Raw genomic sequence first — 23,544 nt, 5'->3', positions numbered from 1 at the left:
CGAACTTTCAAGTGCGTTGGCTGAATCCTCCCCAGCACATCACAGCGTAGGAGAGAGAGCCGGCTATGGTGGTCTAGGTGGAACTCTCCAGCTGCTTCCAGCAGATATCGAGGCTAGGGATGTGTGATGCCACTATTGTCCGATACCAAGTAATACCAAGGCTAATATCCCAATATCGATACTTTTGTATTATTTTATATATATATATATCTACTTGTGTGTATGAAAATGATGACTTTTACAATGAATATCTGTGAAAGTAATTATGAAAAATGTTAAACGAGCTGCCAGACATTCTCTTTAATCGTATCAATTAAAGACACTGTGCAAATCAACAAGTCAACTAAAAATCTGAGCACATTTTATCACATTTTATAACAACAACAACAAATGAAAATGAAAATGTGATGTATTTTCACTACATACCAGGATGTTGCCTGCCTCTCTAAATTTAAGGGCTTCCATCATAGAGGTCTGTCTCAGGTGTGGGGGGCGTTTCCCTGCGCTCCCTCTCTCTCATGCTTTTTATTTTTTAGAATTGACAATTCCTAACCTGCTGCTGATTGTGTAAAAACTAAGTGCAAAGAACTAGCATCGCTGTAGTCTCTCTCTTTGTAGGACAGTACAGTGTAATACACAGTGAATGGTACATGCTGTTAGATAATGTCTCATAAAGGGAATTTTGAAGTCATGCATGGGTGAGGAAAGTAGAGTTGTATGCAAACAAACCAAATCTACTAAACGCACACTATTGTCCACATGATAAAGTATTTAAGTCAGATGTCACAGCAAAAGAATATATTTTGGGGGGGATATATAAGTTTGAATGATTCTGATCCAAGAATCAAGGTGTATCCCACCATTTCTCCTGGATAAAATAAGTCAACACAAGATAGGGATCCCTCTTAAAAGCCGTAATTCCCATGTCTAGAGGAAGATTTGGCACATCTGGCCAGCCGCCGAGTGAGAGAGGGGGTATAAGACAAAGCCAGCTGGACTGACAGTTCAACAACACAGCAACGCAGTTCAAACATTCAGAGACAGCTGGAGACGGTCAGAAGCAGGGCTACAGTGTAACGGAATGAATGGATCTTTGGTCTAGATAAATCAGTTACAGAAAATCCTATTTTTGATCTGTGCTTCCTGTCCCCTTCAGCAGAGTCACATGAACGAATTTGTCACAACACCACACAGTGCCTGCAGTAGGAATGCAGAGTATTCGTACACTAGATGGCAGTGCTGCCATCTCGTTCGCACGCTGCTCCTCGCGCCCCACGCCTCACAGAACTGTGGGGTTTCCTTTTTTCACTTGGTCAATGAAAATTGTTTCCGCTGCTCCTATTGTATATTACTCACTTTTAGTACGCCAGCTGCCCAATGATAAAATGCACACCGGACGCGGGCGAAATCAGCAATACAATAAAACGTGTCCAGAACTGTTCTCCACAGCTTTAAAGAGGAAAGCCAACGTGTTCTGCACCGTAATGCATTAACATTAAACATTTGGAGCATAAAAGCGTTCTTTGACTTCAGAGGCCCTTTCATGTGCCCTCCTCTGAGGCACACGAAAAGAAGAGAAAAAAAAACGCGAGGAGAGATGGCAGCAATATACAAACTGAATGAAGTGTTTGAGATTTAAACGAACGTGTTCTGCAAGGATTTCCACCTCGGGTCTAATCCTTGCTTTCATTTGAAATGTGTTTACAGGCCTTAGTTGACGTGAATTTTCATAAGGAAAGAGTAGCTTCATTTCCAGTCAGTGGGGTGATGCTATGATGATGTGTCCCATGCGTGCACCAGACACACAAACATGGATTTTCACATTAAGCTTGAAAAGATTGCGGCACACAGCAGATACTGAAAGCGTCTTGTAGCACGGCGATATCATACAGAGCCCTCTAGTGACCACGGCTTGTAAACTTGGGACCTGCTTCTAAATTACTTGACAGACATCTCAAGGGTTTTCCAGTCATCCACTCATCTAACACATTGGATATATCACAGAGCGAACACACACAACAGATGACCTCCCTTTCTCCCAAGCCTCTTGTCCTTGGATTGTGTTAGTTAAACTGGAGATCAACACAGATCAGGGGGAGAGACAGCAAACTTCACATAGAAAAACCCCTGACAGCTAGCTCCGGTTTGAACTCCCCATAGAACGTCTCCGCTAAATTAATTTTATATGCAAAAATGGCAGATTATGAGGAAGTATATCTACTAATACACGTGGGACATGAGGTTAAAGCAGCAGTCAACTGCAATAAAGTAAGGATCAAAGTGAGGTTTAATCCAGACTCTTATACCTCCAAACCTATAAAGGTTAAAAAAAAAAGATGTAAAAGCATAATTTCAGATTCTTGGGCTCGTAGGCTTTAAGTGTAGGATGAAAGAGTCAGTGGAGGTGGAAATCCTTTAAACGGTTCGAAAGAAAAAGACTGAAAAGTGCCGAAGTGGTAGAATGCTCTGAAGTATTGAATGTAGAGGAGTTTTGGATTGTAACACTGACAAATCGTGTCTTACTCATCCAGCTAGTGACACGTTTTTGAACAGGTCAGTAGTCCAGTGGCTCCCAAGCTGAGAGTCAGGTCCCTCTAAACCTCCGCGAGAAAACATGTTCTTCCGCACAAACTTCAAGTATGTTTGTTGCTTTGAACTTTTCCCTATCTATGTTCCTGCAACACTGGAAAGCTTGAACTTATTTGACTTCAAACTCCTTTGGAATACAAAACCCAGGGAAATAAATGAGGTTCAATAAGTCAGATGTGCTCTCTGCTTTGGTCTCTGTTTGGCCTCTATTCCTCTGTTGCCTAATTGTTTTTGGTCACTTTCTCACGCAAAATTGCTTCATTCTCCATTTCGCCGTCAGTGTTCCTATGCAATGGTCCGTTCACCTGCGTCCTCCGAGCCAACTGGTCTCCATCATTCACTCATTCACTTTCAGATCGTGCGGCCTTTCTTCCCACGTCCACCTCGTGCTGGTGGTCCATCTAGGGTGTCTCAGCGGAAGTCTCCATCAGCCCACGCCATCAGTAACTCTATTACACATCTGGAGCTCAGCTCTACGTTATAAATCATTTATTCGTACAAGCTCTTGTTATTGAAGTAAAGTTTGCTCTTTATTCCCAAATGAACTCTCCATAAATAAATTGTGACACCGAAAACATTGATTAAAGCCACATTTTCATAAAAAGAAATAGTTGCTGTCATGTTGCCGCTTTGGATTTTCTTTGTTTTCCTAGTTTGGACTTTTCAAGTATATTACATTGTATTATCTAATACTTTAATGCAGTTTGGGTTGTACAATCCTGCAGTTTTTTTCAATTTTTTTTTTTTTGTTTGCTTCTTGTATTATTCCTGCCTCTCCCTTGTGTCCTCCCTCCTCTGTGATTGTTCCTATCTTCCTATTATACACTCAGTGTCTCCTGATTCGCAGTGTGTTGTATCACTTTGTGAGTTTATTCTTTTTTTTTTCTACGTTGCATTATTTTTGTCTGGGTATTGTTTATTTTCCACCCCCAGACTGCAGTACTTTTGCTTTCTGACTTCCCGACCAACAAACTTTATTATGGCAACATGCTCCTTACCTCCTCATGTGTTTCCTGCATTTGGGCCCCCACCCACCTTTTCCTTCTTCATTTGGCCTGAACCTGATAGCTGGAAACATTCTGTGGTTGAATTCCCAAAATTATTTTTTACATGGATCCTCAACAAATTTAATTAATATCCACATCCCTTACGGTGATGTGTTTTCTTTCATTTCCTTTTGTTTCTGACAAATGAAAAGGTCCACATGCAGTGATAATTACTCCCACAGCGTCAAGGTTGACATAAGCGTTCCACACGAACCCACTTGAGTGCTGCAGCATGTCGTTTTATTAAGAGCTGTCCCGGGATGGGATCGCTGACCGGACAAGTGTACTGACCTTTGGACGAGTGCACTGACCTTTTCAAGCTCAGTGTGGCTTTCAGAAGTATAACATGGCCCGCGCTCGCTTGTTGCCTGAAGGCAAACCTCAGCCACAGCATCAGTTTTACCCTGACAACCTTTTATTTCGGGACAATCACTTGACTTTATAACAAAATTAAGACCTTCACATTCCTCACTCGGCGCAGTTCTTGTGAAATAATATCACGTAACGTATTTGATGCCAGTATGGGAGTGCCTGAAAACTTACGACTTTAATGTTCCACCAGAAGAACCTGCTATTTAACAGTGTTCATCGGTGTATCCTACACGTAATTAGCTCCTTTGTATATCTAGAGGCTTTAGGTCTTTTCTAATTAATTTCCATTCATGTCAGCCATCATCAAATTAGCTATTTCAAGTCTGCAAACACATTAGTTCCAAATGCCAGCATTGAAACTGTGATAGGAATTATCTGAATAATTCATACAGGGGATGTGGAGTCATTTAGATATTGCAGTTATTTTACATTGCTTTTATTGTGGGCTTTATTTTGCTCAGAAAACACCGGCTTAATTTTCCTGAGCCCCTGGAATGAAGTCACTTTATTTCTACTGAATAGCTGGAATGTATCAATTAGTACATTTGTTTGCATCCCTTCACGGCCGCTCCTCAGCTCTGGCACTGTGCCTGCAAGAGGCAGAGCAGGCTTCAATGTTTGGTGGAATAGCGGCAGGATGTGTTTGTCTTCATTGATTTTAAATGATCTGCGCCTCCCACTCAGGTATTCTTTTGCCACTCCTGCTTTTAAATAAACTGAGGCCAACAATAAGAAGGATGTCAATCAGCCCATACACAAACATCTGCTTGGAGAAAATGTATGGCAATACCTGATGTCTTTTAAGTGGGTGCACCGTGGTCGCTCTGTAATTTTAGGTGGTTATTTGGTGAGGTGCCCTTTAAACCAGAAAACAGTAACGTTGAAAATATGATTAAAACATTTATGTTTGCAGTATCCATTTGTCCTCATTGGTTAATATAGTTCTAAAATTTTCCTCTAATTTTCATCTCGCTATGTTGTGTTTTGTTTTAGAGCTACAGCAACTTTTCGTCCTCATCAAAGCATTAACTTTTTGTATGCAAAATTGATTGCAACCTGTTTCAGTTTAAGGTTAGAATAATGTGACCATATCCTACCAGTGATTTCTACCGCAAATGGATGGAAGATATTGTCTCTGCTAAATATATGCTCTTATTTTATAGGTGTTATTAAATGGCTACCATTGCAGATGCTTCTCTTTTCTTTGGCTTTCGAGAACCTGCAAAAATATATCTCCAACTGCTTTTTAAAGTCTGTTGGTTCAGTCAATCACACAACAGCCCTTACTAATTTTTTTTTATTTAGTTTTGCTAATCTCCCTTCTCATCTGACTTTTTGCCACTCAGTGGCCGTAAGCAGGAAGACAAAGAAAACAAATCTTTCCAAATCAAGGAGGAACTCTTGATTTGTCTTTATTAAGGTGATGTGTCCTGACTGGACTTTTAAAATGTGTGGAAGCCTGTTTTCGTTTTTAGTGCTAAGCTTAGTTAAATAGTTAAACAAGAGCTTCACAACAGTGAAGCTCACGCCCCAATCCAAAAACAAAATTACAATGTAAAACCAAATTGTGGTGACAAACAACACACAAACAACACATGTTTATTTCTGTTTCACTAGCAAGGACCATACTTCCAACCAGAGGGATGGATTAACCATTTATTGATGAATGAATATGGATGTGTATGAATATGAAGATGGAACAATTTGAGTGCGATGTTGGGAAGCTTCGTGAGAGAATCCACCATGACTCCCGGGCACAACGGACCCCTTCTTTAGGACCCTACGGAGAGAGAGGGGAGACAAGTAATACTAGACAGGAACAGGAGGAGTAGGTTAGGTGGGTATTCGAGCCAGAAGAGGCTCAGTTGTGTGGTCCTGCTCCTGAAACGTAGCTATTCAGCATCACACAGTGTAAAAATATAGATGTGACAAACTGCACTAACATCACTTAAAATATATCTGATCTATCTGCTATGTTTGCATGGACACCAAGAGTCTGGAAGTCAGGCCAAATTCCCTCACTGGCAATTCTCTTGTATTGGAAAGTTGGTCTGTTGGGAACAGATTATGATCTGCCAGGCTGATCAAATAGTTTTAGCAGGCTTTATGTGGTGATGCATCAAAGAGTGAGGGCTACATATTAATACACAGTGAGTGCGATGGAGTTAAATTCCTTTACGACAAACTGACACTGACTGGTTGTAGGAAAGGAATAGACTGGCTGTTCCAGCCTGGGACACTAGCATTCTGCCATTAATCTGAATCAAAATGCTTCACGTAGCCTCATCCATCAAAGCAGACTGGTTTGCTCTTTTTCAAATGAATTAAGGGGGGCGGCGTAAACCTTTGATAATCTGTTCAGAATGTTAGTACATAATAATGTTGTAAACGCCTGAACAAATTGTTCCTCTCTGGTGTGGAATTAATACACAATCAACCACGTTCACGCATGCTAGCTCAGAGTAGGGTAAACATCGGGCGATGAGATGCAGAAACATGGAGGCAGCAAAACAAATAAATGTCTGAGAAGATGAACACAAATAAAATTGATGTGGATCACTCTCGGCCAGTTTACTCTATTGAATGAATTCAGTGTTGTCGTTGAAGTTGGGAAAAAACGTCTCCATCCATTACATTATCATCAGATTTGATTCTCCACAGATGGCAGAAACGCTTTGGGCATAGGCAAAATGTTATATTGTGATTGATGCCTTGTGGCTTGTAAACACATACGCAGTATCAGATCAGAATAATGTGGGGTTTGGGTTGAAGAAACACTGTTTATATAAAGACAGTGTTTGAAAGCTGGCTGTTCCCTGGGTCTGGAAATAAGAGCTTTATCTCGTCACCCCCGCAGAGATTTCTCCCTGAACGTTTGGCCCAGAATGAAATGAAAATCTTGGAAAGTGTTACAATTAATGTCCAGCTAGGATATGCAAATTTAATAAAACAGTTGAACATAAGGAGTGCTGTTTAGAGAGACATTGCCTCTCTCTTTTTCTCCATCACCTTTTAGTTCTCCTAGGAGAAAATGCCCTTAATCTCCATGAGGTGGAAGGACATCCCAAAGTTTATAGCGAAGCCAATGCAGTCGTTTTCATTCGTTTTTGTCATGCAGCTGCTGTCTAATGCGTCCAACCCAAAGTAAATATTAAAATCTTCTCCACAGGATGAAAATGGAAGAGAGGGGAGGGGGGTGCACTTATCTTTTGCCCCAAACATAACAGGTACACGAGACAGATAATTCAGGGAGCCATAAAATAAAACAACTTCGTCCAATTGAATTTCTGCCTGCTGGCGCAATTCATCACCTCCAGTGTTGCAACGTATCATTTTCACGTCCAGTGAGACAGAAAATGATTCAAGTAGACAAAACTGAGGGGGAATTTAGTAACCCTTGCGCCGTCAGGTTAGACAGCTGCATTATGACATTACACACGAACACGCTCTGGATATGAGAAGGGCTCAGTTATAAGTGCGTGGAACTGGCGTCGTTGCGAAATCCTTCTATACAGTAGCTCTCAGTTCAGTGGGGATGCTTCCGATGGTGACATTAAAGTTTCTAATTAATGCTCAGCCACCCCAACTCGGCAAGGGAAGGCTTTCAGAAAAAGTTTCGGGGAAGTCTTCCAGTTTGACACTTAAAACAAACAGCAAATAATGAGGCCTCTTCGACTTCCCCACGCAGTCGTCTGCTTTACTTCACTGTTCAACATTATTACTCGTGATCACCCTTTGTAATGAAACTTCGCTTTGCCAAGTCAACTGATTAGGTCAAAGCCCGGTCCTATTTATCACAATAATGTTTGCCGTAATATGACAGCTGCTGCAACACTCTTCAGATCATGAGCTGCTTTTTGGAAACGAGAGATGCATGTTTAATAGGAGTCTGATGCATTTATTTCCATAAATAAAATCCGAGCTGACGGTAGAACCTCGCTTGACTGCTCTTCACACACACATTTAAAAAAAAAAGAAAAAAAAAAGAAGTAACAACCCACACTGAACACAAATACTGGTGTATATACACACACGGGCAGATGGATGGACACAAATTCGTTTGGCCATGGATGAGCACACTCCCAGAATGTAAGCAGTGGTTTGATGACTTTCTCTCTGCAAGCGGTGATCTTGCGCTGATGTCCTGTTATAAATCATAAGCTGTCAAGGTTTCTGTTATCCTCTTCAGTGTAACTACAACACTGTCGAGGCAATAATTAAAATGTGACACGTGGAATGTAATTGTTTTTACCAATGTGTGCACATATTTGCATTCAGCGGCGCGTCTCTAATGGAAGGACAGCACATCTTTTTCTGCTGCTCGCCGCCTAACACAGCGTAACCTCTCAGTCATAGGCTGCCTAATTCCCCAAAATGAGAGCTGTATGTTTATTAGTTATCTGAGACAGTTTAGCGGCTGTAATAATTTAAAATGTGGGGAGCAGACAGAGTTTACGCAACAGACAACAGAGACATTAAAGTCAAATCCTGCAACAGCAATGCAAGATGAGGGATCCTCATCTTATTGTGCCCGAAACCTGAGGTGACTGCGAAATGACAAATCATTTGTCTTCTAGAAAGTCTTTCTACATCCTGCTTTTGGAGATAAGCGTTCTCCGACTGTCCGTAGGGTAGAAAAATGCCTTTAATCCGAGCGCAGCAAAGGAAAACAACTCGCAACAGGATAGAACAAAGGATTTATGGCTAAAAAAGAATGCTGTGATGACTTTTTAGAAAAGATAAGACGCATGTTCGGGGGTGAAGACACCCCAAACATGAGTCTTAAAGCTGTAAATCAATGTTCATGACATGTTTTTTAACAACACACATTATTGTGATGCTGGGCTGCATGTTTTGTTCCTCAATATGAGGGATGTTGTGGGATTTGTGTTGCTAATTCAATAAAATTAGCAACACAAAAGCATTCATTTAAATCAAAATTAAACGTATGTATACGTATAAGACACAATATGGACATCCAGAGAATATAATGCAATCCAATGCAGTCTCCCTACAATTAAATCTACCCTTTACAAAGCTTTTACTAGTGGCTGTGACTGCAGAGAAATTAATTCTCTCTGCAGTATCCTTGAGAGGATCCTCTTGGCATGTATTTCTGTAGCTTGCAGCAGTGATAGAAGTGAATATCCCTTTCATGGCGACTCCTTTGTATCACCTGGAGAGTCGTCCTGCGTCTGCTCCCCATGTCCTCCAGTCGTAAGGCAGACAAGTAGAAATTCATGCCTAATCTTGAATTTGAATTTAAACGAGCATATATAATATTATCAAGATCAAACTTTGCACACAGCAAGAGTGTGCTGCTGAGTAAATCCCCATCAACCTCCCTGTCAACATGTCTAACTTCACAGCAAAATTGTTAACAGCGTGGCACATGGTCTCTCGATTTAAACCGTATCAAGAAAGTTAAGCATTATTAACAGCATGGCCCCTCTGAGTGAGGGGTGGGTGCTGATGTGAATTGCTAGCTGTCTGCCTATGCGTCGACTACCACCTCCGCTCCACTCTTGCTCCCCATTTTTAGAATTAACCAGGAGATAGGCCGAGTCAGACGCTGCCAATATGGCGACGACCAGAGCCATCCAGTTGAGCTCCAAAAAAAACTCTTCAGGAAACCAGTGGGTAGAGACCTTACACTTAAACCAAGTTGTGGAACATGACTTTAGTGCAGAATTATTTGATAGTTCATCCATTAGATGCAATGTTTGGTATTATTGGTAATTTCACAACTTAACAATTAGTTTAGCTTTAGATAGCTTAGATAGAAATATCTTTCCTAGGTACCAGCTACTTGCTGGATAGAGACCTTTTCATCTTTGTTTCACTGAAGATAGAAAAACGGTTCTTCACCATAAATTCCAAAAGAAAAAAAGGTAGTGGACGCACTTCTTTGTTCAGTGATGTGAAGATCAGTTAGCTTAACTGCCACTTAGGTTTCAAATATGCTTTTCAAGTGTAAGACAATAATCTGTTGGATCAAGATCTGGTAAATCGAGGCACACAGAATCCATACTGTTTTGTAATTAGTGGAGACCAAAACAGAGCTACGTGGTCGATTCAGATAAACCTTCACACAACTCTAAATGGGATGATTGGATGTGCATGCAAATATTTCTTTGCTCGTGTTAGACATAAAGGCAGTATAAGCAGATCATTTTTCAGAGCTGTGTGCTTCATTTAGAGCATTCTGCCCCTATTGTGTCCAGAAATCAACAAATCCACATTCAGATGATGAAACAAAGCCGACTACTTGCCGCTTGGTTTGCTCATGCATCAGTTTTAAATAACCTGAACATTTTTCAGTGTTTGCATTGGCATATCACACCAGGACTGAAAGAAAAAATAAGACACCATTTAAGTGGCAACATCACAAGCTTTGGGGGTGAAAAAGGAAGATATGTCAATGCTTTGTTGAAAGAGCATGGCAAAACCGAACTCTAGACTTTACAAGCTTCAAACTGGCTGAATGAAGGATTTTTCTATTAAACTGTAATATTTGCCTCTTGGTGCTCTATACCCAAATGGGAACCACCTCCTCTTCTGACCTTTTCTCTCCCTGACAGATGTTTGCAAGTGTTCAGTTCGTTTAAAGCAGCTACACAAAGTTACACGCGTAACAGACACTCCCGCGCCGGCTTTCACTTTTCTCAGAGCAGCCGGTGAATGTTAATTATTCCCAGGACCTCTGAGTGTCTCACCCTTAAGAGGTTTTGTGCAATCCGCAGAAATATCAGTAATGAATAAAGAAATCATGTCTTTGGAGTTCTTTAACAATGTCACTTCCTTAAGACTGACGTTATCTGGCGTATTCTGAAGGTTCTGCTTTCTGCTGTAGAGTCCGTACATGCGTAAAAAGGCTTGCAGGTCTTGACCACAGAGGTTTGCCTTTTTTTGTGTGCGTATGCAGTTCCTCTTGAACATTTTGACATTCAGTGCCCTGTTCAAGTGGAGCTCTATTCGCAGTTGAGCATAAACAAGTATGATTTATTTACTTTCCAAATCACATTTCATTTGACACTCCAGGCATTCAGACTGGTGCAATGGCTCAAGGCGACGGAGTTATCGCCTGCCTACTCAGGACATAACTTATTATGGGCTGGATGTGATTTTTTGATGCCTCTGAGGTATATAAATACACACATAAAAGTGGAACATATGTGGACTAAAGGAATAAATTGCCCAGAACTGCAGCAAAATGCCAGTCAGACTGCCTCTCCTCTTATTCCTAGAGATAGGTGCAAAACCTTGGCTGATCCTTGACTGGAGGGGTTCTGTGGTACCGGAGTTCGACTGGCCGAAAAGCACCACGCCTTCAGCAGACTCTTGCTCTGGACCTGCGCGACCTCGGCCTGGTTCGAAGCGCTGACAGACGACGACGAGGTCGACAGCGCCCTGCAGCAAGCCCACGAAGAAGCCGAGTCACAGTTTTGGACTGAGGGGACGGGTGTGTTACACGTGGAGGCCTGACCGGAGGTACGGGCAGCGGCGTGTCCTTGGGGTTTGGCAGTCGGCGCCCCGGTTCTCAGGCAGCGGCCGCGCAGCACGTTGTGGAAGGCTTTCTTGAACTCCCTGCTGAAGCACGGGTAGATGATTGGGTTAATGCAGCTGTTGAGGTAGCCCAGCCAGAAAGTTATCTTAAAGATGGTTTCAGAGGGCTTACAGGACGGGAAGATGGAGCCTGGAAAAGACAAAGAAACTAATTAAAACATGAACAGAAACCTACGCAAATAAAGCACCTACATAAACTTGTTACACATTATACAGTATTAAACAGGAGTCCTCCTGTTCACTTACTTGTTGTGTATGGCTGTTTTTCATGATTTATGGGCCTGATGTCCAATTAAGGGAAGCATTAATGCCTCTATATTTGAATTGCACACTAATTTGCATTGCCTACGCAGTGATAGTTTAGGCAAACCCGTGATGTTCCAGTGCAGAAATAGAACTTTAAACAAAACTCTTGGCCATCTGGTTGCCAGGTCATAGTATCCATCCACCCAGCAATAAACACAGCGGCTAAATGGGAGCAAATCCTTGCAGCCAGGTTTCCGGAATATTTTGTAAGATAAACTGATGCTGTTGAAGGTGAGCTGTGAAGCAATGATTTATGAGTCGGTCCCAAGTTGGAGGAGCAATGTAAAGCATTTTCTTGCCTCCAGTCTATTCCACATTGTCTACTGGACACAAAGAAGCGCAGTAATATACCAACAAATGCACAGAGGAAACCTGCAAACCTGCAATCAAACAGTATACTGTAATATTGTTAAATCTGGTTTGGAAAAAGATTGTTTTAATCAACCTGATATCACGGACTATTAGCGAGAATCCCTCATATTTTGCAGGACTGGTTTAAGTTTCCTGTATTCTAAATGTGATTAATTAATGCACATCAAGAGTTAAACCTGGAAACCATTTAGCACAATAAAAAAACATTTTGGCTGACATCCAAATGTATTGCTTAATTATATTGCGTGTGCATGATTGGTTGCACAAACTGCTTTGTAAAAAAAAAAACACAGAGACGGCAAAGAAAAATTACTGCTGATGAAATAATCAGTTGCTTTTAGCTACAATTAACTACAAAAAATGACAACATCAAATAATGATGAAATCCGTAGAGCAGGTGTGGTGAACAAGCAATCAAACAGTACACAGCCAAAAACGATTCCTTCTTGTCTTACTGAACAAAAAAAAATAATAATAATAATAATAATAATTCATCTCAGCTGATTTTTCAGATCAGTTTCATGTTGCGTGATGAGCTGCAGTCACTTGGTTTTATCAGCTTAGAAACATTCCCCCAGGGCAATTGTAACATGTAGATGTGTTTCTTCACTGTGCTTCAGTGAAAGGCGGGTGACCGGAAAGTGTTTCAGCACAAAACAGTCTGAAAAGCTCAGGAAAGTTCAACATATATATACAAAAAAAACATCAGTGTTTTTTCAGACCCTCAGTCTGGAACTCTCAAAACTATTAATGCGTCAAAACTTGAATGAGTTCTGTTAGCTGTGAAGGTCTGTCTCAATTGAAATGCATAAGCATTTTACAATGACTGGCTGCCTTGCGAGGCTGCAGGTGTGAGTGAAGTTGCCCCTTGGCATCGCAGCCCATTAGACCTCATGCTTGTTATCTATAATAGCTTTCGTTGGAGGGAGCAATAGTCTGGCTCATTCCATTTCATCTCCTAGTAGAAGTCCATTCTGCCCCAGTGTGGTGTTTTATTTGTCCTATTTGGTTGCTCATAATTGAAATTTTTGATATCTCTTCAGAGAAACTCAGACAGTAGAGTCGAGGCATGGCGGGGAAGGGGGTGCTTGATGTTGTGTTCACAGCGCAAAACATGCCATCAGGCAACATTACACAGGCCAAATGACCCAAATGGGCCAAACAGCTTTTGGGTGACAATAGCTTCATATTAAGGCCTCATTATTTTTAGCCACTACAGCATGGCTCCATGAGGGAAAGGTTAGTCCGTCAGCATACCTGCCTGCCACTCGACCCGTCTGCTTGTTAGTTCACCACTTCAGGTTTACAGTGAAATATCCAACTGACTGAATTCGCACAATGTTTTGCACACACATGCCACCAAGAGAGCGAAATATATCTATCTGTTGCTTAGTGATTTGCTTTGGTTGAAGGTCTTTTCCATCAACTTTTCTGTGTCTTTTCTATTTGTTAGAGTCTTGCGGTCACAATGTCTCTGTTTCCCATTACACAAAAGCGCACATGCATTCGCACTCAGCGTTCAGTGGCATGCTCAAGGACACTTTGCCGTGTGGTTGATGGAGCAGGGCCCGAGTCGGCATCGACATCACAGAGCTGCTAGAACTTTTACAGATCATAAGCCGATGCTTCATGATGAAACTGAAAGTTGCAAATTATTTCTTAATGATCTAAGGGTTTTAAAATAGTCTCCCCCCTGCTAATTCAAACATCGGCAAAGAGGTGGAGTGTCAGTGGAGTTGTGGCGGGGAGGTAATTAATGCTCAGGCAGCAAACAACCTGTAAGAGTATCCGCCCCACTTCCCAAAGTGACCCTTAGCCCTTATTTACCTACAAACATAGTCTAAAATGTCAGAAAATAGTATAAAAAAATGATTATTTATTAAACAGGGACCATCATTTTTTTGACTTGTCACTACCCTCCTAAGTATTTTCAATTGCTAATGTCTCAAGTGTCTCATTACAATGATCCAGCATGTACAGTACAGCACCAGGACCTGAAACTAAAGCGCCAAAATGGAATTACCCCATTAAATCATTAATTTCATCAAAAAGTCAAAAGGGCCACTGGTACGACTAAATGTTTTAGTTTTGACGTAAATAAACATTGACAGCATCAAGAAAAGTAATTATGAAGTTTATTCTTGATGTCAGCAATAGTCGGCCTGGTATAAGCTTCTTCTCCATCATCTCCTGATGAAGTTTGAATGACACAAACGAAACCGCTGGAAGAAGCTTGAGTTGATATAGTTTTGTTAAGATATAATAGCCTGGATGTTGTCATTGTATTGTGTTAATCCATGCGTTTACAGACCTGCTATTCAGTTAGGAAGAGACAGCAGCCTCAATTATTAACACAACAGAGCTTTTGTTTGCGTTTGGATTACACCCTGAGCCTCTACTTATGAATGTACACACTGCAGAGGGGGTAAAAAAAGAAAAGGATAACACACACTGTATACCATGTGTCCACATGATGTGTGTCTTCCATCTCATATTATTACTCACCCCCCGTTTCAATCCCTGCTCCTTGTTTGTGTCAAACAGATGTATCAGCATCAATCCCACCATCTGTGACCTGAGAGGTCACTGCTGACAGTCTATTACTCCTAAAGACAGCGCGGCCGCGCTCTAACAGCCACTTCCCTAAGTCCTGCCATGAGAGTTATTTCAGAAGCAATTAAGATTTTAGATTAGGCCTCACAGTGGTTGGTTTCAGTGCTCTCTTACATCTGCGGTAATGTCGCGGCTACCATCATATTTCACACTGTCTGACAAAATGTCTGACTGAATAGTTGGGAAGATACGGCTTCCTGGGCGTTCGTCTCTCACCCCCAGCCTCCCTTTATTGTCGGCTGGAGCTCATATCTACCCAAGAGAAGAATAAATATTTTCTCAATTTCACCTGTTAAAACTTTAACGTTTTTACGTTAGGGTTTCCAGAGTAGGCCTCTATTAGAGTGTTTGATGTCTTCTGGCTTCAAACCATTTCTGAATAATTAAAATCAACTTTCAGACTCAGTCATTGGATATTTTAGAAAATGTCAACAGCAGATCAGTCGTTGCACATCTGAGTTTGCGAGCATTGTATTGTATTGTGTCACTGCATTTTGAACATTTCACTCTGTCCACAGTCACTGTCACTGCACAATGTAATGAATGACAGATGACTCAAATTAAACGTTAGATTAAATAAAATTACAGATTTCTCTGAAATGTAACATTTCTGTCAGTCAACATAACCACACCATCCAACATCGGTTCTGATATAGAGATGTCACATATTATATAGAACTGGGTTTAAAAAATTGTTTTGTTTAGTTTTTTTTTTTTGGATTTGGATTCAATTCATGAAATCCTCGATCGATTTTCTAAATTCATGCCATTTCCTGAAACCTCTTGCACAGATATCCCTCACAAGCTACAGCCCTTAGAGCACCGTCAGGCCTGGATGCTGACTGGATTTAAAAAGTACGACGACTGAGGAGAGCAGAACAAAAGCAACGAGCAAAGTGTCAAGGACAGCTAAAACACTGAGAAAATGCCACAAATCTCTGGAACCACTGATATTAGCTTTGTGAAAGTAGTATGGGAAAGTACTAAATAATACAATGTAATTTTATTGATACATCATACCGGCCATAGGCGTGTAGAGCCCATTTTTAGGGGTGCTCCTAAACTTTGTCCCAGCTCCTCTAAAACTTAGAATTTTTTGTTGTTGTTTTTAAACGATTGTTCACGATAAAATTACAAAAAATCAGCACAATATTGGAAAGTATTGGGTTTAAACACAATATTTTAACAAATAAATGCAGCAAACCCCCTCCTCCCCTTTGCATCGCAGTGGTATGATCCACCTCTTTGTTTACCCCTCTCCCTGGCCTTGCACACAGGTTTGGTTTGGCTGACCATCTCCTGTAAGTTACCCAACAATTATCTGTTTACTTTACCACTCAGTACTAACACATTACATCATTAGCAACAGCCCTAACTTTTACTGTTGTTATTGTTCAGTAGGGTTAGGGTTAGTTTGCTAGCCGATGTTTAACTTCTCTGGCAAAGTAATGGTGCAAGTTGTCAATCAGCCACTGTTCACAGTTTAGATTGGAGCTGCTGTGCTGTTGTTAAGCTTTTGGTAGCAATATGTGCTGATGTTAAAGCCAAAGTGTAAGACTAATACTCCCTATATGCTAAACATACTTGACTGAGAAGGACCACGGGCTAAAGCAGACTCCAGCTCCTAGCTGTGATGAGAAGGAGACGATTGAGATGTCAAGCACGAAAAACTAATTGACAGATTTGCCTCTCTCAAGGTGAGGTGGCACAGATTGGAGTCTGCAGGGTCTGTTCAGTCCAAAAGGAGAGACAAAGGATAGGATGTATGCCTCTTAGGCAGGGTTGCCTATCTGTATTGACCTTCATATCTTTAAGTGTGTGTGTGTATGTGTGTGCGTGTGTGTTTCTTTATCAGGCGTCAGACGGGATATTTTTTGAACCATATGAAGGTCTTTGGAAATGCATTCAGAATACCAGTATGTGTTGTCAAACTGCCTTTGGGGTTTTCAGAAAAACCCACGCTTATCTTTATGACTCAAAACTAACAAAACAAACAAACAAAAAAAAGAAACGTAGACACAAACTGCGCTTTGTCCATTCCTGTGCAGAATAAGTTAGGATGTACCTACCGATGGGTAAGACCAGGAAGAAAGGGAGCCAGCACAGAATGAAGCACCCGACAACAATGCCGAGAGTCTTGGCTGCCTTCTCTTCTCTTGAGAACTTCAGCAGCCTCGTCATGGGAAAGGTGGAGCGTTTGTGCGTTGCGGTCCTCTTGTCATCCTCCTGTTTCCCCGTCTGAGCAGTGTTCCCTCTGTGTATCCTCATCTCCACCCCTTCTCCCTTTCTTCCCTCCCTGTGGGATTTAGTCTCTCTCTTCGCAACAGTGTATACACGGCAGTACATGGCCAGGATGATGGCCAGCGGTATATAAAATGATCCTAATGCTGAGAACAAAGCGTAGCCAGGTTCTTCTGTAATTTGGCACACCGTCTCGTCCTCTGGGTCGGGTTCCTTCCATCCAAACAGGGGGCCTACTGATATAGCTGCCGAGAGTCCCCAGAGAGCAGCCACTGCAGTCAGGCCTCGCCTCCCGGTGGCTATGGCGGGGTAGCGCAGAGGGTAGCTGACAGCCAAGTAGCGGTCAATAGAGATCACACACAGGCTGAGGATGGAGGCAGTGCAGCAGAGTACATCCAGGGCAGCCCAGACACTGCAGAAGGACCGGCCAAACACCCACCTGCCCAGAGCCTCCGAGGTGGCGGAGAAGGGCAGGACAGCGGAGCTGAGCAGCAGGTCTGCTGCTGCCAAGTTGGCTATGAAGTAATGCGTCACAGAGCGCCAGTGGTGGTGGAAGAGCACTGACAGGATGACCAGGATGTTGCCGAGGACCCCAAACACCACGAACACCACGAGGACTATCCCCAAAACCACCGCCTTGGGTACATTCACCTCTGGGTACGTGGAGGAGCTGCAGTTGGGGCAGCGCTCCGCTGCAGAAAAAACACTCATGTTCTCAGCTGGAACCATTGCAATCTGTTAGGTGTATTAAGTTGTTAAGAGTCCCTCAAATTGATGACACTCATGTTACATCTGTTGTTCAGTAACAACAGCTGCCGAACCCCTCTGCCTTATTCTGCTCCTCCCCTTGCAGAAGATAGAAGCTTTTCCTGCGGCATAAACTGCCCTTCCAATTGATTGTTGTAGATGCAGGGTTTCTTGCCAACAATCCACTGGTCACGTGGCCGGGGCTCCTTTGCAAATATTTTGAAAGCGTTACCGTGCCAGAGTTTCTCATATTCAGTCTGGAAAAGCCTCATAAAAAGGACGCACGTGGTTTACGGTTGGAGTGGCAGTCACTGGTGGATCTGGGATGTCACGTTTAGCCACGGTGAAAGGAAACCTGTTAAAATAAGAACAGAGATGGAATATTTTTAACGATACATTTTAATAAATACAGGCTTATGCTCCGTAAGTGCTGCTCTTTCTTTGGAAGAGTAGGAACAAATCGAAATGGAACACATCAGACAGAACACATTAAATGTAAATTGCTAAAACCGGCCATTACACATCACCCGGTTATGATTAAAGGGTAAAAATATCACTTAGCACTCTATTCTCAGAGGACACAGTCTCCTTCATTACAGCTGCAGTAGAGAAAACAGGGGCTGAACTAAGGAGCATTTGCATTTTCCTCTTCACCCAAACAATAAATGCCGCCTGTACTTGTCTTTTCGACTGTGCAAGCAAACAACAGGCAACCAAAAAATATGCCATTATCGGTGTCTGATTTTCGTTTAACCTTTTATTCAACCAGGCAGATTGATTAAAGCAAGAATGTGTTTTCACGCAGTCAGTTCTTGGGCGGTAAGGATGACGAGGACTATAATAGAGGAGAAGATATAATGAATAACAACAGAGGTAAACACAAGGACACCACAGCGGAAATAATGATCCCCAGGGGCAAACAGAAAATAATTTGTGGGATTAAATCCAGCCATCCATGCAGAGAGCACCAAGATAAATATAGGCAGAGATATATTCAAGAGACAGTCAGGTGGAGCCTCAGATGGCTTCCTTTAAGGTCTTGTGTCTGAAGACCTGGCTTTAACTCATCTCCCCCATGACAGGCCAAGAATTGAACCTTGAGGATGGCACTATATTTCTCCACTGAAGGCTCCGCATGCTGATAGTCCCACTCAGTACCACTCTCAGTGTACGTGTTTGAGATCCGGGATATCACAGAGCGAGATAAGAGATGGCGAGGCATAAAAAGAATGGAAAAGCCGCCATGATAAAGCAGAGCAGAGTCCTGCTGCTCACACGTTCGTGTAGGATCAAAGGCTCTTGCTTGCTGTAAATCCCGCTGTGAGAACGAATGATATTCACCCAAGTAAACACTTGATGCCGGGACTTCCGCATGAGGCGCCGGAGGGAGAATTGAAATGAGACCGGTGTTGAATGGATATGATTAATTCAGCAGAATAACTAAACGCAGTGATAATTGGAATATGTTTTCAGTTGTAATGAGATTTTCTCAGTGTGGTGGATTGCCTCCCCTGCACTAGTGCCTGGTTCCCAGCGTCCCCGGGTTACTCAGGATGCTGCTGTGTGTCTTAAGGCCATGTAAGAGACGGCGGTGGACCACATGGGACCTTATTTGAAATGTAGAATAGTCAGTTAGAGACAAATAACTTTTTGACCCTGTTTGAGTTGACAATTTGACCACCAGAATGCTCCCACCCTTGAACTTGTGAAAGGAATACCTCAAAACTGTGAGAAGTGTACTGTCAAGTGTGGGTACAGCAGAGGGAATAACCATCCATAAAAACTGCCAACTGGAGAATTTTTTCAACGTTTTCTGCCAATCTGGGCTGACTCGGCTTAAACCTAAACTCTATATTCCTCGACAAAGGGTGGGTGCTCTCTAGTTAGTGTTTGGCATGCCAATCAAAAAACCAACGCTAAGATATTTCTTTGTCAGGAAAGTTTGCCGTAGAACTGAAACAGTGAAAATACATAATTAAAAAGACAACACAACCAAAAATCATATATTTGATATTATCACTAATCCCTATGCCCAGAAACTAGATAGATCTAGACAGGCTAATAAATCTTTGATTTCTCTTTCCTTTGTTCTGGGCAAATGAGCTGAAATGTATCCTGGAAGCCAGCCCAAATTCCCCTCCATTCGCTCCATTTGGAATTCATCATGCCCAACAGATATCTGCCAGGCCAATCAAATTGTTTGGCCATGCATTATGCAATACTTATAGAGGGAGAGACGTAGCCGTACGCGTCACCTGGACGCCTTTGAGTTCTCTGAGTGCAAGGGTCTTTGAATCAGCTCTGAATCATGCCTCATAATGAAATCCAAGTGGCACGTAACCAGATTTATAATCCGATGAGAGTCTGGCTAAGACAGGTGAGGTGAAATGCTGTGCAAAGCATTGAAAAAATCAAAAAACATGAAAAAATAAATGCCACTTTACTGTCCTTATGACTTTTATGACATTTATTTACACTCCCAGTGTTTAATCCAAATTTAGATTACGTTTAATCTAAATTAAGATCACACAAACCTGCTCAAGGGGCAGGGCTCTGTAGACAAATCTCCAGATATTCAGCATTGCAGGGTTGTTTGTCTCAACACAGTGCACTAGCAAAGCCAAGCCCCAAGTCCTGTTTGAATTGTCCCATAAATTACACATGATCCTGAACACTGCAGTTTGTTGTAGAACTGATGAAGAACAAGACTGTTAATTTATGTAATTAGAGGCTATACAATCGAAGACCTATCCATCTGGTAGACAGGCAGATAGATAGATGGGCCTTGTGGTACACCAGAAGGAGAAAGGCTGTTTTAAAGACAAATTCTGGACTAACAAAAAAATCGGGCGTCCTGAAGCTTTCTGGTTGACACATATGTAAAGCACTTAAGATTTTTTTTATTTATTTTTTTGCATGTGGTTTGTTGACATCTGCCAGCGGCTCAATACACAGCTTAATCTCCTGAAGTCAGGAGTCTTTTACATGTCTTCCCCCTTCATATTTCATTCATGCATGTATTAATATGAATGGGGTGGCAAGGTGAAAGCAGCACAGTGACAAAATGATGAAGTGGTGTGAGATGTGTGAAATGACCTTTTCAGTCCGTTCCAGTATTGACTGCCATCCCACCCTTTCCAGCCCAATCCTGCGAATTTCTGGCATCTTTTATTCATATTTTTCTCGTTCCAAAACAGGACGATTATCAGCAGAATGCAAATGGTGTGGAACTGCTTTTGCTCTAATACAACTCAAGCAAGATAATGGAACCAAGTCCTGAATGTGGAGTAAAGAAAACATCATAAATCATTGATTTTGTTTGTGTGCTATAGGAAAGAGAAGAATTGATTTAGTAATCAGTAATTAATTATAAAGCAAGATGCTTGGGCGTATTTGCTCAGCCAACTTCTCAAATGTAAGGATTTGCCAATTGTCTCTGTTTTATATGATGGCAAACTGAATATTGTTGGCGTTGGCTATTTTCTGACAATTCATAAACTGCAGAATCAGAGATGAATAGATAGCAGTAGTCATCAATAGCTGCAGCCTTGAGGACATTTTCCTTCAGTTGATGATCAGCCAGCGCAACAGAGACTTAGACTGCATATAACTATCATTCTCTGCAGGTAAGATTTGATTAAAAGTTATCAGTGAACATCATTACACTCCAATTTACATCTGAAATCCAGGGGTGGCTCGCTCGGGTTATTGCATTAGTGGGTCTCACGGAAAGACGGTGCTTTGCCCTTGAAGAAATTTTCCTCCACGAGCTGAGTGGCCATTACAGAGTAGAAACAACGCCAGCCAATTAAACCAAGGATTGGAATCATAATTAAGGCTTCTTTTTTTTTTAGGAAAGGAAATATTAGTGAGCATATTATCTGACTTAATGTAGCCTGACTGTGGCCATATTGAATCAGAACAGCAGCTCATGGCACGGGACGGCATTATCACAGCGGTGACGCTGACAGTATTTACTTAGTGTAGGACCATTCTGAGTCTGTTTTGTTGCTGCGGCAGAACTCACACGTGTTTGCAGTCACACTGCAACATGTGGACACATCTATGCATTGTGTCAGACAGTCCCCTTCACATGCGCATCATTAACTGATTTATGACTGTCTCTTGCATGCTTGAAGCTGCTCTCAACCTCAATTATCTGTTGATTCTATGGATCAATGGAGTGACAAATGGACATCATAAATTCCCATGATTACATCTTCAAGTTGCTTTTTTTTTTTTTTTTTTTTTCTTTTGTCAGGCTAACAGTGTAAAACTTCCCCGAAATGCCAACGTATGAAGACATAACACTGAAAAGTGGAAAGTCAAATATTGCATTAGAAAATGTTTCCTTTAGGTCAGGATATCACATCAAACAGATGAAATTCTCCTCTGCTGCCAGTGCAGTTCACTGACTGTGGAGTTCATACATCATTTGTTTCTCCAAACACTGCAATATAAGAGTTTGTGTCGGGTCTCTGGAGGAGAGCACTCCTGTGATGAATTACTGTACATTTGAAGTCCATTTTCTAAAATGCTGCATATTCTCCTGGGGGGTGGGGGGTGGTGGTGGGGGGAGTCATTTTTCAATAGTCCATGATTCAATACCTTTATGACATTATTCATTTTGTTCCATCAACCTGAAACATTAGACACAAGGCGCCTTTCAGAGGTGTTTTGCCTCCGCTTTCATCCACCTGAAGAAGTGGTGTTGTCAGGGTTTATTATGTTTTGATAGTAGATGTATGCCGTTGGATGTTTAGGATGTTTGTAGCCTTTACAGCCTCCTATAACTGGAACCATTCCCTTTTTCACTTCTGCATCTATATTTAAGAATATAGATCCAAATGAAGCTGCAAAAGGTGAATAACCTGTTGATTTTTGCTGAATGTAACTATTAAGTGTTGTTCTTTCCTCTTATCATATTTGAATTTGCAAAAGATAAACGCAGAGTTTGCAAACAGTAGCACAAATAATTTCTGGTGAAAGGAAAGCAACTGCTGTTAAATAACAGCAAACACCATGACAATCCATTATACTTAAAAAATGAAAGTCACTCAGCCATTGAAATAAACTGTAGGATTGAAGGTGAATAGGATAAAAGAAAGACTGTCTTACCTTGTTCAGGGAGAGCACCTATCTCTGCTAACACTTGGTTTCTTTGTCAAGGGAAGAATTCGGGGCACTTTCCTCTGAAAGCAGTCATTCGCTCGTTGTGTTCGCCACAGACAGCGCAGAGAGCAAAGTCAAGTGCTTCCCTTCCTCCCGCTGTCCTCCAGTCTCCTCTCTCTGGTGAAAAATAAAAGTCACAGTGGACCCCGTCTGATCCTCCCAGGCCCCGCCTCCTGCCCAGGCAGCCCACACCTTTAATCACTGGGGTGTTCACATGTGTGCAGAGAGGCATTCATGCTCCCCCCACACCATAACAGTGCATAATATTTAAACTCACCAGATGTTTTTAAATGACATGGAAGGAGCAGGTTTTAAAAGCCCTGAAAATTAGCTTAATGAATTTATCATTTTTTATTTGTCTTTCTTGACCCATCCCTCTACTAAATGAAACACATGTAGCCTCAGTTTGACATGCATTACTCCAAAAAAAAAACGCCAAAGTGTCCAACGGTTCAGTGAGCGAGACTTTGAACCCTCAGTTGCTCCCTTTGTGAATGTGTGAGCAAGTGGGTAGAAACGT

At 41.8% G+C, this 23,544-nt stretch overlaps 1 protein-coding gene across 1 annotated transcript; it reads right to left on the bottom strand.

Moving 5' to 3' along the window:
* Positions 1–7,884: 7,884 nt before the first annotated feature.
* Positions 7,885–23,117, bottom strand: LOC124996288 (alpha-1A adrenergic receptor-like). The gene is made up of 3 exons (XM_047569122.1): positions 22,971–23,117; positions 16,934–18,207; positions 7,885–11,703 (listed from the first exon to the last, which is right to left on the bottom strand). The coding sequence occupies exons 2-3, from the start codon at positions 17,832–17,834 to the stop codon at positions 11,228–11,230; spliced, it is 1,377 nt and encodes a 458-aa protein (XP_047425078.1). The 5' UTR covers positions 17,835–18,207; positions 22,971–23,117; the 3' UTR covers positions 7,885–11,227.
* Positions 23,118–23,544: the final 427 nt, after the last annotated feature.

Source organism: Mugil cephalus, chromosome 19 (genome assembly GCF_022458985.1).
Source record: "Mugil cephalus isolate CIBA_MC_2020 chromosome 19, CIBA_Mcephalus_1.1, whole genome shotgun sequence".
Taxonomy (NCBI): Eukaryota; Metazoa; Chordata; class Actinopteri; order Mugiliformes; family Mugilidae; genus Mugil; species Mugil cephalus.
The sequence above is the reverse complement of the archived record's forward strand: the minus strand, read 5'-3'. Positions and strand labels throughout refer to the sequence as shown.